The following is a 15,099-nucleotide window of genomic DNA, read 5'->3' as shown; positions in this document are numbered from 1 at the left end:
CCCGCCGGGCTTTTGTCACCCGCCGGGCGGCCGGGCGTGCGTGTGCGTGTGTGTGAGGCTGCCCGCGTGAGAGCGAGGCTGCGCGCGCGCGCGCGCCCCCGTGCGCGCGGCCTCCCCCGCCCCTCCGCCCGCCCGCTCCCTCCCTGACGGGAGAGGTGCCGGGGGGGCGGGCGCTGCTCCGGGAGCCGGGAGCCGTCCGGGCGCGGCGCGGGGCGGGGAGGCGGAGGCGAGGCCGGGCCGGGGGAGGAGGAGGAGGAGAACTGTATCCCTGCGCCTGTGCGCGCCCGGCGGAGGCGGAGGCCGGCCAGGCGAGCGGAGGGGTGGATGGGGGAACGACAGCGGCGGTTGCGGTGAGGCGGTGGCGGCCGGCATGGAGGGCAGCGCCTGCTTCCGTGGCGGCGCGGCGGGGCAAGTGGCCTGCTAGGGACCGGCGAGGGGGGAATCTCCGCGGCCGCCCTTCCCCGCCTCCCCCACCTTCCCCGCCACCTCCCCGCCCGCCTGGAAGCATGAACTGGCAGCGGAGGTGCTGCTCCTCGCCGCCGCCTCCCCGCCGGTGAGAGCGAGGAGGGAAGGAAGATGGGGGCTGTCCTGCGCAGCCTACTTGCCTGCAGTTTTTGTTCCCTGATGAGAGGTGAGCGGGGGGGCAGGGGGAAAAGTTGCAGGGCTGGTGGTGAGGGGCCATGTTTGGGCGTGCGGGAGGGGAGAGGCCTGGCTGCCGGCGGGGCGCGGGGCCCGGCGCGGGGGCAGCGCTCCCTCCCCGCCGCCGCCGCGGCCTCCCCGGCTCCCGGGCAACTTCCCCGGCGGCCCGCGCCGCGCTTGGGAGCACCCGCCCCGCCGGCCGCTTCTTTCGCCGCCCCATTGTTGTTTTCAAGTTGTTGGGTTTTTTCCTTAAAAACAAAAAAGCCCCCAAACGCAGCGCACGCCCCCCGTCTCACCCCTCCGCGGGCGGCAGGCAGCGCGGGGGCAGCGGCTCGGCCACGCCAGTGTCAGGCTGATAGGGCTGCTGCTGTCGCCAGGCTCCTCTCGCCTCCCCCCCCCCCCGCCGAGGCTGGGGTCTCATCCTGCCAGGGCGGGGGGGAGCGCGGAGGAGCCTCCCGCCTTGGGGGGGGGGGGGGGGCGGGGGCGCCCTTCGAAAGTACCCGGGAACTGGTGCTTCGCCCCCTGCGCAGCCGAGTTGGCGAGGAGAGGAACGAAGGCGCCTCTCAGCTGTGTTGGCTCTGCGCTGGGACTTGGGAGAAGTTTGTGTTTCACTGGTGCACTGCCACGGATGTGTATGCAGCTTTACATCAGCGGTCGAGTGCCTTACAAGGGGATGTCACTTAAAGCAGCTGAGTTTTTTTTTTATTCCACTTCCCCTCTCCAACAAAATTTCTTGTCTTACAGAGCACAATTGGTAAGAAAACTGAGGACTTTTTTTGTTTTAATGCTGTAAACTTCACGACAGTAGCAATTGCTCGTGTGTTCAGACTTCCTGGGAAGAAATAACCTGTGGTGTTTGCACCCATCATTTTGCTGTTTGCTTGTATTTTTTCATACTAGATGGGGGAAGAGGTTAATTGCTAACAGTTAATCACACTTCGATTTAGAAAATTCATCAGTGCTAGTGCATTTTGATGAAAGCTAGACTAAAGGTGGTTTAGGTTGAAGTTAACTGCTCACTCTCCAGTTGCTCAATACTCTGGAAAACAAAAATTCTCCTTTCCCCCATACCCTTTTTTTTTTTTCTCCTGTGCATCTGTTTGCCATATTGTATCCTGTTTGCAAAGATACAAATATACTTATTTAAATGGGCTGTGTAACATTTTGGACTCGTGGCGGTTAAGCCTCATTTTTCAATAGTTAAGTTAGGTGTGGAGTATAGACAGAAACTGTTTCCTGATTACTTCGTTTTATTAAGTAATGATCATACCTGTTCTTAATAAAACATTTGTTTGGCTCTAACTTGCTGTTCAGCCTAGTTCAAGATGACAGCACATAAATTGCTGTCATATGTAATGTCACATAATATTGTCACTGTAATTTCTTCAATTAATCTTGAAATAGTGACGTATACTTTGGCAAATTTTTGTATACTTGATGGTGCTTAATAAGACACTTTCAGGAAACGTTCAGTGATTTATAAACCATCCAGACTGTCATTTCTTTTGTTGTCTCTCGTCTTTGTCTATTGCCAAGGACATTTGTATCCAAACAGCATTTTTGGTTTTTCTGTGTTCATGGACTCCTGCTGTTTGATCACCTACCTGAAGTCGTAATCTTCTGTTTGTGACACAACAGTAATTTTCCTACTGGCTAATTGTTACCTTAGATGGAGATAAACAGCAGGAACAGCTGAACTCTGAAGAAACAAAAATCAAATTTTAATGCATGCGTCCTCCCTAATAAACAACATCTGTGAAAGTAGAATTGGTTTGAATAAGATGCGTTGAGTTCAGAAGAGGTGTCAGCAGTTCCTTAATGAGGCAGAGGCAGTGCCAGCATGAGTATGAATAAGTTTATACATGAAAGTAGAGGTGAAGTTATGAAGTTCAGTATTTGGTTTGTGAATTTAGTGCATGAAGGATGCCAAGCCAGCAGTGCTGGAGACTGAAACTCACATAAAATGTTATAGTGTATATTTGTGGATTGCAGCATTCTCTTTGCTTACAGAACTAGCCTTCCTGTTCTTGTTGACTTTAAAAAAGCAAATGGACAGAGGTTTATGACAACTGAACTGCGATCGTTAGTCTGAGGAAACTGTGGTAGACTTGTTTACTTGTTCTGGAAAGGAATAAAATTGGTAACCTGGAAGCACAGTGCCCTGTAAGCTACTAAGGACTCGAAGAAATACCAGGTTGATACTAGCCAGAAATGGATGCATAGGGTAGCGCACCTGTCTTTCAAAGTCGTCCAAGGACTGTGATAAGCCAGATCCTACTAATGTTTTCAGGGCAGGTATCTGGATTTTTAAGAGGCATGAGGTTACTGTCAGAAAAGCTTGCTGTGGAAGTTCTGCGGTTTGGGGTTGATTTTTTTTTTTATTATTATTATTTTTATTTTTTTTTCTCCCTTCCATATCCTGGCTGATGGAAGAAAGGGGTCGTCACATTCCTTGACCCTCATCACAGTCCAGTCTCTGTTCTCCTCTCTCTGTCCCTGGTTTGATTTGAGGGATTGGGCTTCCTCCTCTCTGACCATCAACAGTGCTTCTTGGAGCTGCTCCCTGAGGGTATATGTGGAGGAGTGAGTTAAAGCTGCTTCATGGTAGCTTTGCTGTATTCTTCATGACAGCTGTGAAACCAAGCAGGATCTTGTTAGATAATTGACAGTTGCAAAGAGGCAGTAGCAGTGGCAACACATCTGTCGGGGAGCTACAGATAAGTGTGAAACTGAGGTTTTAACTTTTTAGTAAGTGATAAAGAGAGTTCTTCCTCTGCAAGTATTCATGGCTTACTTTTCTTTCAGAAATAACTCTCCAGTCAGCATGCAATTACTGCTTTGTTTGGTTTTTAAGTGCTGATCATGCTAACAGTGCATAAAGCTATTGTTTGGCTAGGAATCCTATAAATTATGTTTGTACACGTACTGAATGTGGCAGTCCTCTGTGCTTAAGGTCAGTTAGTGAAGAAATGAAAATGGCTTTGGTAATGGGCATTTTAAAACTGCTGCTCCCCTCTTATGCATTCAGAAGAGGGTTTGTTTTAATCTGTTATTGCTTTAATGTTGTTACTGCTTTAATTGGTTTTAATCTATTGTTACTTGCTTTGATAAAGAGATCATCTTTGCTTTTTGTATCTTTTTAGATAGACTCGTTTGCACATAGTTTAGAAGAGCTTAATGTTCAAGACTTGCTAAGCTGTGACTGGAGCTGTTTGCAGGTATTTTTCTACTAGAAGTCAGAGAAGGGGACAATGAAGGGGACAACGAACAGGTTTTTACTGCTTAAGTGCTCAGGTTGGAGAATAAGGAACTTCCAGCTGGAGTTATGTTTTTGCCTTCAGGCAAAAAGGTTCTCTTCACTTAGGACTGTACAATGCTTAAGTTTTGACAATGAGAATTGGAAATGTCTGTCTTTTTTGTAATCATCATGGTCTCTTTCTTCACCCAAGCTTGAATTAACTGTATTCTACTCATGTTTTTTCATTGTAAGGTTCCTCAGAAATCAGTGTGCCTTTGTCTGCCGTTATTTCCAATGCATTTTCCTTTTTCATCTCTCTATAGAACAATCTAAAATTAGTGTGATCTAAGGTGTTACAACATCCACCATTACTTTAATAGTTTTTGCAATTGCATCTCTGTGATACAGTTCACTTATCATCAGATTGCTTTAGCTTTTCTTTCTGAAAAATTAGGACTTAGAAAGTTTGATGGAATTTTTCATAGGTCTTGGAGGTAAGGTGAAGTAGGGGTTTTGGCCAAGTGCGATGAAGATATGGGGAAGTTCTGGGTATATGGGTAAAGATGTGTGTATATCTGGTTAGAGGTGTATGCAAATGATGGGCTTCTTGTATCCTTGAGTGGGAGTTATACAGATTTATTTGGGTGAAAAGCTTTGTTCATTTTTCAAACCAATACTGGTTAGAGGGGCATTAACCATATCTCATGTTTCCTTTTTCACTGGTGAATTGATTACCTCTGTATTACCTGAGTTTATAGGTGAGGAATTTGGCTGAAAGCTGTAGAATGGGTAGAGGTGTTTCTTTTGGTTTTTGGTTTTCTTTTTTTCTCCCCCCCCCCCCCCCCGATAGGTCAGGATCTGGAGCATAGGAATGTTTTAACTGTCTGTCTTTGGGAGCTGGAGAAATCTGATTCCTTTGGACATCTGTAATCCACCTTTATGATGATGTCGCATCTCAGAAATGCCAGCTTCAAAAATATCTGCTGTAGTGCACGTAATATGGGATTTACTTTTTAGTTCAAATCAAGTAGAGCAAAGATAATATTTATTTTATTTTTCCTTCTGAGGGAGTGGGGTAGGGGAAGAAAACAGGGAGAAACAGGTCTCAGTTTCTGATCTGTCACCATTCATCTCTGGCAGCCAGTCTGCAGACTTAAACACTATATTCTTTATCCCCAGCATATTTAACCTCATTAATTTCCTGTGAAGTGCTAAATACTTGGATTGCCTTGCTAGTAGCTTCTTCAAAAGAGTCCACTTCCTTGTACTATAGGGAGGGGTACGTGTTATTGTTGCATGGCACCAGAAAAGCTTTGTTTCATGCTCCTGCTTCTGGCCGAGCCAGTGGCTCTGACGTGCTCGGCTCTTCTCCCAGTTCTGCTGGGGAGCCCTCACACTTCAGCCTGCTCACCTGAGAGAGATTTGTTTAATGAACTATATGTGGCTGGTGAAATTCTTTGCTGCCACCCACTTCTTTGATGGCACATGGGGGCCATTTGTACTTTGAAGGTAGTTGTTGCCAGTGAAGTAGAATTTACATTACTAAGGAATTTCCCACAGGTGGACTTTCACCAGTAACTAATACTAGTTTCTTAGAAGGACGTGGGGGGTGCAGCTGTTTTGCAGGCTGCAGGGATGGTCTGTTCACGTTCATATAAATGAGTTGGCATTGCTTGCTTAAAAGGTGAGTCCTTGAACCTGAATGCTATGGCTCACCAAGGGGGACTATTGGTGTGTGGAGGTGAGGTTTAGGATGAGCATGCAGCGAGTACTTCGCTTCTTCTGTGACAAGTGCTTTGTAGTGATGGCTTTTCCAGAGGGTAACTGCTGTTGGTGAAAGAAATAGGTTCTCTAATAATAACCTTTATTTCTTCAACTTATACCTCACTTGCATATTTTCAGAGTATATATCACTTGCAGAGTTACAGGGCACACAGTACTCTAAACAAAGAAGCTGTGTTCTTTTGTGGTAATTGTCCAAGGCTTGGAAGGGGAAAGCATTGCATCTCTAATGGGTTGTACATAAATGCTGGGTATCAACACCATAAACATTAAGTAACTTTCCTATTTATATATCTGGCAGGCAAGCTGACATAGAGAACCTTCCATTAAGGTCTCTATGCGTTCTTGTAGTTTATAAATATTTATGGCAAGGGATTGACAGTGTGAACAGGCTTGATATTTGCTCCCTGTGGACAGAACTTTATTTGAACACAGTGATAGTGTTTGCAAGTAGAAATGAGCTTGTCATTGTTTCTCCTTTTTGAAATGTTCTCCTGCAAAACAGTTATGAAAATAGGGTGGGGTTTTTGTCTCCTTGTGACTATCTTGCTACAGACCTTTCTGTTTCAATGTAATTGGCACAGCCCCCACCAATTTTGAAATAGTCAAACCTACCAGTCTATGAATAGAATGGGAATACTGTAATACTTTTTTCCATTTGATTTATATATACTTTTAAGAACATACCATTCAAAGTGCAGGTTAAAAGAAGCAATAGTTTAGTTAGTAATACTTAGTTTCCTTTGCAAAATGTTATAAACTATTTGGAGAAAGAGGCATGTCAGTTTAAAAGTTGGAATGCTTTTTGAGCTTCATTATTTGTACAGAGAGAACAATAAGGAAATGTTTTTAATATAAACAGACATGGAAAATGGCAACATTTTTTTAGTATCTTGTTACAGGATCACATTACCTAAATAGAATTACTCCCTCATGATATAATCAATGTGGCAGAAATGGGAATATAGTTTTGATTCTGTTTGAGGGGCATGTGTGAGCTCTTGATGTCAGATTTGAAAAGTAATATATTTGAGACAGAAAATCTTAGTCAACTAGCTGTATAATTTTTCTTCATCAGAAATTGTTTTCCTTGTTTATGATGCTGTAATGTAATTTTCTCCTTTATATTCTTCCTCTTACTCTTTTTCCCTCCCCTGCAATCTGTTCAGAGAGGAAAAACATAGTTTGTATGTTTGGTTTGTGGTTTTTTTGGTTTTTTTTTTTTTGTAAACTCTTTATGCCTCCAGAACTCCTCAATAATAAGCATTCTCCTCTGTCCCTTGTCAGTGAGTTCAGGCTTCTAGAAGGTGGCTGATGTGTTTGCTTGAATTCTGGAAGTTATGGGCCTGTGGAAGGTGATAGAAATGTAAAGTGCTGTAGCATTGTAGATTCTTTTTTTCCCTTCATTGTTCTGTAAAAGCAGTGAATAAAGCTCTTGCTTGTAGCCCTAGTGTGAATTACAATGTGGTAATTAAAATGTTAACACCTTGGAAATCCAAGAGTCCTCTTGTCCACACATAGATTAATAGAGTAGACTATTAAGAATAACAGAAAAGTAGGAATTTGTAAACTTTGTAGTGACTCTTATGTCCATTTGGAAAATGCACTGGTGTTCTAATAACTCAGAAACTGAACTGAGGCTCAACAGTTAGCCTTTACCCTGTAGGTAATGGTAAAATTAGTAAGTAAAATAATTCCAAGTTGGATGGGTTTGTGTTTATGGGTTTCTTTTCCTTTGAATTACCAGAAATAAGTCCTATTCAACATGAAAAAGACAATATTGTTCACCTTTTTCAAGGGATCCTGCATGTGTATGTATGTTTTGGTTTGTTTTGTTTTTCGTTTTTTTTTTTTCATGTGTCACTGCATCTAAGGTAAGCCTGTTGAAGAGTTGATGTTAGTAGTGCTGGAATGTGAGTGGCTTTGAGAGTTAAAAAAAAAATAAATCACTTTGGTCCAACTTTGTATCCAAAACAAACAAATGTGCAGTAATTTTCAAAATTCTTGGAAGTATGTGCACATCCTTCCTTACTCTTTTAAAAACAGTCCCTAACTATTTGTTTGAACTGGAATTGTTATTTATTAAATTAATATTTAAATATTAATTTAGTAGGAAATTTGATAGTCTTAAGAATTTGACTGGTCAAAGTGTAATTTTGGTTTGAGAGCTTTTTTTCCTTTGGCAGATGTTTTAAACTTGCACTGTGAGTATTTTATTTCAATTTTCTTATAAAACTATTTTCTAGTTCAGTGTGAATCCTTCATATTTTTGTGAAATTGTTGATATTGTCTTGTCTTGAAGAAAGTATTTTAGCTGCATGAGAAACAAAGTCTGAAGTTGTTTGGAAAAAGTTGTAGAGATATGGGGCTTTTTATTCTTGATACTTGTTGTGATGGATGAACTGACAAAGATGCCATTCACCCAGTGTGATCTGGGAAGTATGCCACAAAGAAATCATGGGGTAACTGATACGTTGGTTGTTGAAGAACTGTAGAGAGGTGGGGATGAATATGACAAGCCTTTGTGGTAGTACTGCTGCTCCCCCTGCCCCTACCCACTGTCCTAGCTGAGGACAGTCACTTACTTTTGTGGTGTACTCATCGGTGCTGGCAACTTTTTCTTTTTTATGGGTCATTCTGTCCAAAAGTTGGGGTCTGTTGTGCTAAATTCTGTTATCATGCTTTACAGCAGCTTCCTGATAGTGCTTCAAAAATCTAAACAAAAAAAACCCAACCACAGAACAGAATAAATAAATAAGTTGGGTTGGTGTTTTTTTTTACCTGATTAGACTAACTGACACACTTCAAGAAATATTTATCGTTTAGGCTAAGCATGCCAACTTGGATAAATTGTTGAAAAAGTAATCTAAGGGTAGCTCAGCATCTATGATCTTCTTGCCAATGTGGAAAAAGGCTTTGTTTGAAGGTAAACCAGTGTGCTTTGCTCAGGGTGTGGATTTTTTGGACTACATGGAACTATTAGCAATCTTGGTGAGACCTGTTGGCTGGGGCTATTCCTACATGGTATCTGCCAGTATAACTAGGGTCCTTCAGCTATGGAAGCAAGTGAGCTGGCAGGAGTGATTGAGGCCAAGCACTCCCAGGCTGTTGACTGGATGTGCACCCCTAAATACATGTGATGTCAAGGCTGGAACACATAGTGAGCTGTGATTGCTCCATAGTTGCAACAAATTTTGGAGCATTCCCATCAGCCTGCCGGGGTGTGCAAGGTCTGTCTTGCAGCCTTTACCCTTCCTAGGCTTTGGAAAACGGTCTGCCTTGGTCTCAGCATCAAGTCTTATGTCTCAGTTCTCTAATTCAGTGGAGGAACTTAAGCAATGCACAGTCTTTCAGCAGCTTCATGAGGGATATGATAGAACCTTTTGGTTTGTTTTCTAACTGTTAGAAGTGCTGTAGGGAGTGATGATGCCAGAAGGTGTGAAGGGTAGTGTTATATTTTAGTGTGATCAGGTCACCGTATCTGTCATCGTACTGGCTTCACATTTGGATTGCAAAATGTCATCCCTATTTAGATATAGGACCCAGCTGGTGCAGTATAGAATCATGGAATGGTTTGGGTTGGAAGGGACCTCAAAGTTACCTAGTTACATCCCCCTTGCCATGGGCAGGGACACCGTCCACTAGACCAGGTTGCTCAAAGCCCCATCCAGCCTGGCCTTGAACACTTCCAGGGATGGGGCATCCACAGTTCCTCTGGGCAACCCATTCCAGTGCCTCACCATCCTCACAGTAAAGAATTTCTTCCTAATATCTAATCTAAATCTGCCCTCTTTCTGTTTAAAGCCATTCCCTCTTGTCCGGTCACTACATGGCCTTGTAAAAAGTCCCTCTCCCGCCGTCTTGTAGGTCCCCTTTAGGTACTGGAAGGCCACTGTAAGGTCTCCCCGGAGCCTTCTTTTCTCCAAGCTGAACAACTCCCAACTCTCTCAGCCTGTCTTCACAGTATAGGTGTTCCAGCCTCTGGTCATCTTCGTGGTCCTTTTCTGGACTTGTTCCAACAGGTCCCTGTCCCTCTGATGTTGTGAGCCCTGGAGCTGGATGCCGCACTCCAGGTGGTGCCTCATGAGAGCAGAGCAGAGGGGGAGAGTCACTTCCCTCGACCTGCTGGCCATGCTTCTGTTGATGCAGCCCAGGATACAGTTGCCTTTCTGGGTCGCAAGTGCATGTTGTTGGGCCGTGTTGAGACCTTTTCGTCCAGTATTTCTTTTTCTATATGAGTGAATGTCAGAAACATACCTTGTAGACAGGAGACGCTTTGCAGCATATTAACGCATATTAAATTTTTTCATTTAATGGATTGTGTTGATTTAAACATGAGTGTTTCCAGCAGAACTAAGGGAGCATTGTCAGTGTGCGTGAAACTGTTATGATTTCATCTGCAGTGCTGTGTGTTACTCTATTTGAGAAACTGGGAGAGTGTCGAAGGAAGGTTGTGAGGCCACCTGAGGAAATGGGAAGTGTAGCATTGAGGTTCTGCAGGCTTTAATATGGATCATGGTACTACTTGGTCATGCATCCCTAGGAGCCTTCCTGCTTTCCAGAGTGTGCTGCTGGCCCAGCAAAGTGTACTGTGCTGCTGCCAGGTCACCTTCATTTTCTTGACACTTTGTGACTCCCTTTCATAAGCAGGAGGGTAATGGAGGAAGGTGGTAGTGTTATATGGCAATGCAGCTGCAAGCAGATGCCTGACTGGGAAGCATAACGCTCTGCTCATCCTAGGTTGTTGTCAGCAAGATATTCAGCTTATAAAGTTAAAAAGATACCAGCTGCTGAAGTAGTGTGTTTTATCCCCATGAGAGTGCAATTGAATGAAATTCAGAGTAGGAGAGTCTATGTTATGTCAAGATGGACAGTGGATCAGAGTGCTACCTAACACAGAGAAGAGACATGCTGTGGTAATTTGGAAATCATCAACTACTGGCTGTATGGCTCTGTTGCCAAAAGGATGATTTGGTCAGAAATGCTTGCTGTTCAGAAGGTTATTTGGCTGTGATAGGCTGGCGTTTGTGGTACAGTTGTGTATGGTTTTGCTATACTCTGCCAGGTCTGTTGGGTTTTTTATGCCTGGACCTGGTATTTCAATCCTTCCCTGTACTTAATTTTCTTCCCTTCTTCTCACTCTCTTGTCTCTGTCCTTCTAGCTCTTCAGTAAGAGATATTTTTTTCCCTGTTATGCAGCAGGCTACTACTGCCTTTGTACCAGCTGGTCTTACAGGATGTCTTGGTCTCCACAGCTCCTATCTGGCCAGTGGCCTGCAAAACTAACAGTAGAAGCTTGGTGCAGAATCCAGGTACCATTGTTGCTGCTTGGTATCTTTACTTTTGCACTGATGTGGTTACTCATTGCATTCACTGGCAAGCTTGACTGTTCCTGTGACCTTTTGCATTACTATCTGAACAGCCCTTGGCTGGCTTTAGCATGTGCAATACACTTCAGGTTAGCTGAAAGGAGGAGAAAAAGTCCTTTCTGCCAAGTTTGGGTTGCCTTGTGCTTGTTTACTCAAGTCCCAGTTGCCTGCTGTGTCCTGCAAGTGTATTTGTGAGAGCAGGGAGACTGAGAGAGAAGAGAGCTCTCCCATTCACAGTGAAGGTGGAATAGGGGCTACTGGTAATCCAGTTTTCTTAAAAAAAATTGTGAATTGTGTGGAATAAATTGGGAAAGGTGCTCTGATGGAGCACTTGGTGCAGAATCCTGGCTTGCTGCTTGTTGTGATGAAACTCTTACGTGGTTACTGGTGATTTTTTTTGATTGTTTGAAAATATAAACCATCTCCGCATGAAAGTTCGTTAGGCTGTGTCCCTGCTTCTTTGGGAAGTGTATTTTCATTAGCAACTTGCCTCTCTTCTGATTTGACTCCAGTCTCCCAGGGTTTTATTCCCCATGCTACCTCAACCTTTTTCTTCTTGCTCCTCCAAACTAAGCAGCAAAACTCACAGATAACAATTTACAGAATTCCTTATAAGCATAAGCAATGATGAAGAAATTTGAAACCTGCGGATTAAAAAGAGAGTCCTCACAACTGACTGTGCCAGAATCCTTGTGTCAGTCCAGAGAGTTTTTCTTATGTTCTTGTGTTTGCTCTCTGTGGGACGTCTTGGGAATGGGGAGGATTGTATTACATACCAGGAGTTTTGTGTATAGTATGGTTTTGAGGAGGTTGTAATTAATGCTCTTTGCTGGTTATCTATGTCCATTTATCTGCTTTTCATTCTTTTGTGAGCTGAATGTAGGTGCATGTAATTCTGTCAAGGCATCTGTCAAATTCTTGCTTACTCTGCCTCATCCCAGCCAGTGTGTATTTGCTTGGTGCATCTTACCACCACACTCCCCTTTTCCGGTCCATGTTTGCCATCCTTGTGGCAGTATGCTTGGCAGTATCAATTCACCTTTAGATGGTCAGAGTTCTTCAGCAAGACTTTTAAAAGAGGGGGAGTTTTCCTAGCACAATGACATTTTCTTCCAGTGTAACAATCCATGGGTTTCTTACCAGTCGACTCCTGCATGGATATTGCTTTCCACAATGTGAGCAGTTGCTCAGTATTACCAGCTGGACCACACTGGGATTCTGGGGCAGGTTGCCACAACTTGTGGTGGCCACCTGTAGTCTGATGGGTCCTGTTTCTAAATTGGAGGCTCACAAGCAACTAGTTCAACTAATTTGTCAAAGCTGATGCAGTCCTCCCTTTCTCTGGTGTGCTAGTACTTAGATTTATCTGATTTTGTTGTGAAGCGGTTCTGGATGATGGTTGGCTAAAACCTACTTTTTGGCAGGTGTGGGGGAGAGCACTGTAGCCTTCTGCTGGTTTAGCTCCCTGCATTGTCTTACCGTCCTGTGGGACAAGTGCTAGTGCCAATGCAAAAGAGAGGTTGGGAACCAGCAGCTGAAAGTGGAACTGGGGAGAAAGGATGTGGCTGCAGTCGCATCTTGAGCAGATCTAGCAGCCTGCCAGTGAGAGGGGGGAGAGCTGCTCCCCCTTCCAGCTCCCTGCTGCTTGCCTTATGTTAGTTTTGGAGTTTGCTGAACCACTTCGTGAGTTGATTCAACTCACTAACCCAGTCAAACCTTTCACTGATGCTAATGACTTGAAACAGCTTGGGGAGGGGCCTTTAACTAAATGAGGGGGTAGAACAGCATTGCTAGGGGTTGAGAATATGAAAGAAGGGTTTGGGGAAAATGCTGTGCTAATTGCTTTAACCAGGCTAAATTCCATGTCAGTGAAAGAGAATGAGCCTGTTGAAGGTAACTGACCTCATGGCAGACTGAGGTGTCATGGATCATTTAAAGTGGAAAGGAGTGAGTGGGAACTTGTGGAAAAAACCTCTGGACTAAAGAAAAGCATGACAAATTCTGAGAGCTTGAAGTTGTCACTTAAAAACCAAAAAAACTGGAAAACATTTTTAGCTGGTAAAGTGATCTTTGTATGTTAGTTCATCACTTTGCATCCTGTGGACTGTAGCATTTTTAAGCCAGTATCAGACACTTAAAAATCAGATGTACAAAGAGTTTAGTAAACAAGTGTTAGGGAAAACAGAGTTAGGTATCTTGGGTATTAGAAAGTTTCAGTATGCTAGTGAGAGAGACAACAGTTGCAACCAAGAGGAAGAATTGGTACAAGAACTGGAGTTAGGTGGTGAGAAGGATGCTGATGTAGAATTCTAGTTGCAAAGTCAAGGCAAAAAAAGGTAGTGTCTGGATTTTAATATTGAATGTAGCAAGCTTATGGAAGTTTTTATGTGACTATTGGAGTTAAGAAGCAGTTAGGCTCAGTGACCCACTATTGACAGGAGTTTCTTATGATTTAAAATTATTTTTGTTGCAGTTCGAATGTTTTAAACTTCAGTTTTTGTAACTTGTCTTCTTGAGGCAAATGTTTGTCCTGCTGGTGGATCCAAAAAAACCTTGTTTTATACCTAAGCATAGCTTTTACTCTGTACTGGGTACTTCAATTAGAAGAATAAACTACATGTAGACCTCCAGGTGATAGAGGACATGCTAATATTTACTACTTTTCCAGTTGATTTCCAAGATGGGTGTTTTTTCTTTTACTTTTAAAAATGTGTGCTCCTCCTCAATATATTGCAGATTTTCCAGTTAAAATATTTATTCTTCTGATGTCTATAGAAAGGGATACAGAAACATAAGGAAAGCTTCTTAAAAAAAAAAAAATAGTCCTATCTCTTTGCCCCATTATAACTTGAACTGCAAAATAGTTGTCTAGCTTTGAACTTGGACTTCTTCCCTTAAGTTATTAATATATTTCATAACTGCATTATTCAAAAAGCCATCTTTTCAGTGTCCTGTGCTTCTTTTAAACTGAGTCATATTGAGCAGGCAGGGACCTTCTGCCACAATTTTCCTTCTGGCATTGCTGTTTGCGTCAAGTAAACGGCAAAGACGATACTAGGTACTAATGCTGCCAACTTCAGTAATTGGCTTTTCTAGGGTATTGAAGCCTTTGTGTTTTCTGGGAAGGGTTGGAGGGGGTGGGGGAGCAAACCTGTTTTTTATTATTTTGGTGATGCATGTTTCATTCCTGAATGTCACAACAAATTGGAATGAGAAGCTTAATGTCCTCATCTGCCAACCCTGCAGAATGTGTTACAAGTTGTGGCTTTGAATCAGTCTGCGTGAAACTACACATCCTAAGTGTAGCTGTGTTTCTTCTGAGCCGTCATTCAACTAAGTTGTATCATTCATGAAAAGGAGTTTTTTTCCAGTCCTTCCTCAGCCAGCTCTGAGCTCCAGCAAGGAGTGAATAACCTATGCAATGTGGTTGTGTTAGGCTCAGCAGTGCCTTCAGGCCTCGGTGATTACACTTGACATGCCTGGTGTTCCAATTCAGTGCATGCTGTGTGCATGGGTACTCCTGCTCCGTGTTGCACATAATAATGGAGTCTTTACTCATTTGTGCATGGATTTACCTTTTTTCAAATGCTGGGCATGCTGTCTTATTAGAGAGAGCTCTGCCAGTTGGCTGCACACTTTCCTATGGTGCACTAGATGACATTGAGCTGGCTATTAACTAGATTTTTCGGGTTACAATTGTATGCAGGCTTTAAAGTAGAGGGTTTTGTTGCATATCTATTTTTTGCCACTTGCAGTTTATTGAATACTTTTTTCTGAAAAGATGCAGGCATCGTAAGCAACCTGCATTTCAAGAAACTCTCTTATTAATTTTAAATCTTTAGGAGGTGGGAAATTAGGTAAGGAAGGGAAGGAGATAGCAAAGTAAGGTAATAAACCTATGTAATATAAAGATTCTGCTTTCTAGTTTAAAGAAGTCTACCCCGTCTTCATGGAAATGATAATATCTAAACTCAATGTTTTGCAGCACAATAAAAACTTGCTTTCTGGAAGGGGGAATACAAATTTAGCATTATTTAAAACAACAAAGCTTCCTCTCTCCCCTCCCTCCAT

At 43.2% G+C, this 15,099-nt stretch overlaps 1 protein-coding gene across 3 annotated transcripts in view; it reads left to right on the top strand.

The window, feature by feature from the left end:
• Positions 1-220: 220 nt before the first annotated feature.
• LRP6 (LDL receptor related protein 6) overlaps positions 221-15,099 on the top strand; it is a 128,275-nt gene continuing 113,396 nt past the window's right edge. For 2 of the 3 annotated variants that reach the window (XM_037387499.1, XM_037387500.1), the window contains exon 1: positions 221-631. In XM_037387499.1, the coding sequence (XP_037243396.1) occupies positions 577-631 (55 nt within the window). In that variant the 5' untranslated portion in view covers positions 221-576. The remainder of the gene's footprint in view (positions 632-15,099) is intronic. The other variant, XM_037387497.1, reaches the window with a different exon arrangement.

Source organism: Falco rusticolus, chromosome 5 (genome assembly GCF_015220075.1).
Source record: "Falco rusticolus isolate bFalRus1 chromosome 5, bFalRus1.pri, whole genome shotgun sequence".
In the NCBI taxonomy this organism is placed as follows: domain Eukaryota; kingdom Metazoa; phylum Chordata; class Aves; order Falconiformes; family Falconidae; genus Falco; species Falco rusticolus.
The sequence above is the reverse complement of the archived record's forward strand: the minus strand, read 5'-3'. Positions and strand labels throughout refer to the sequence as shown.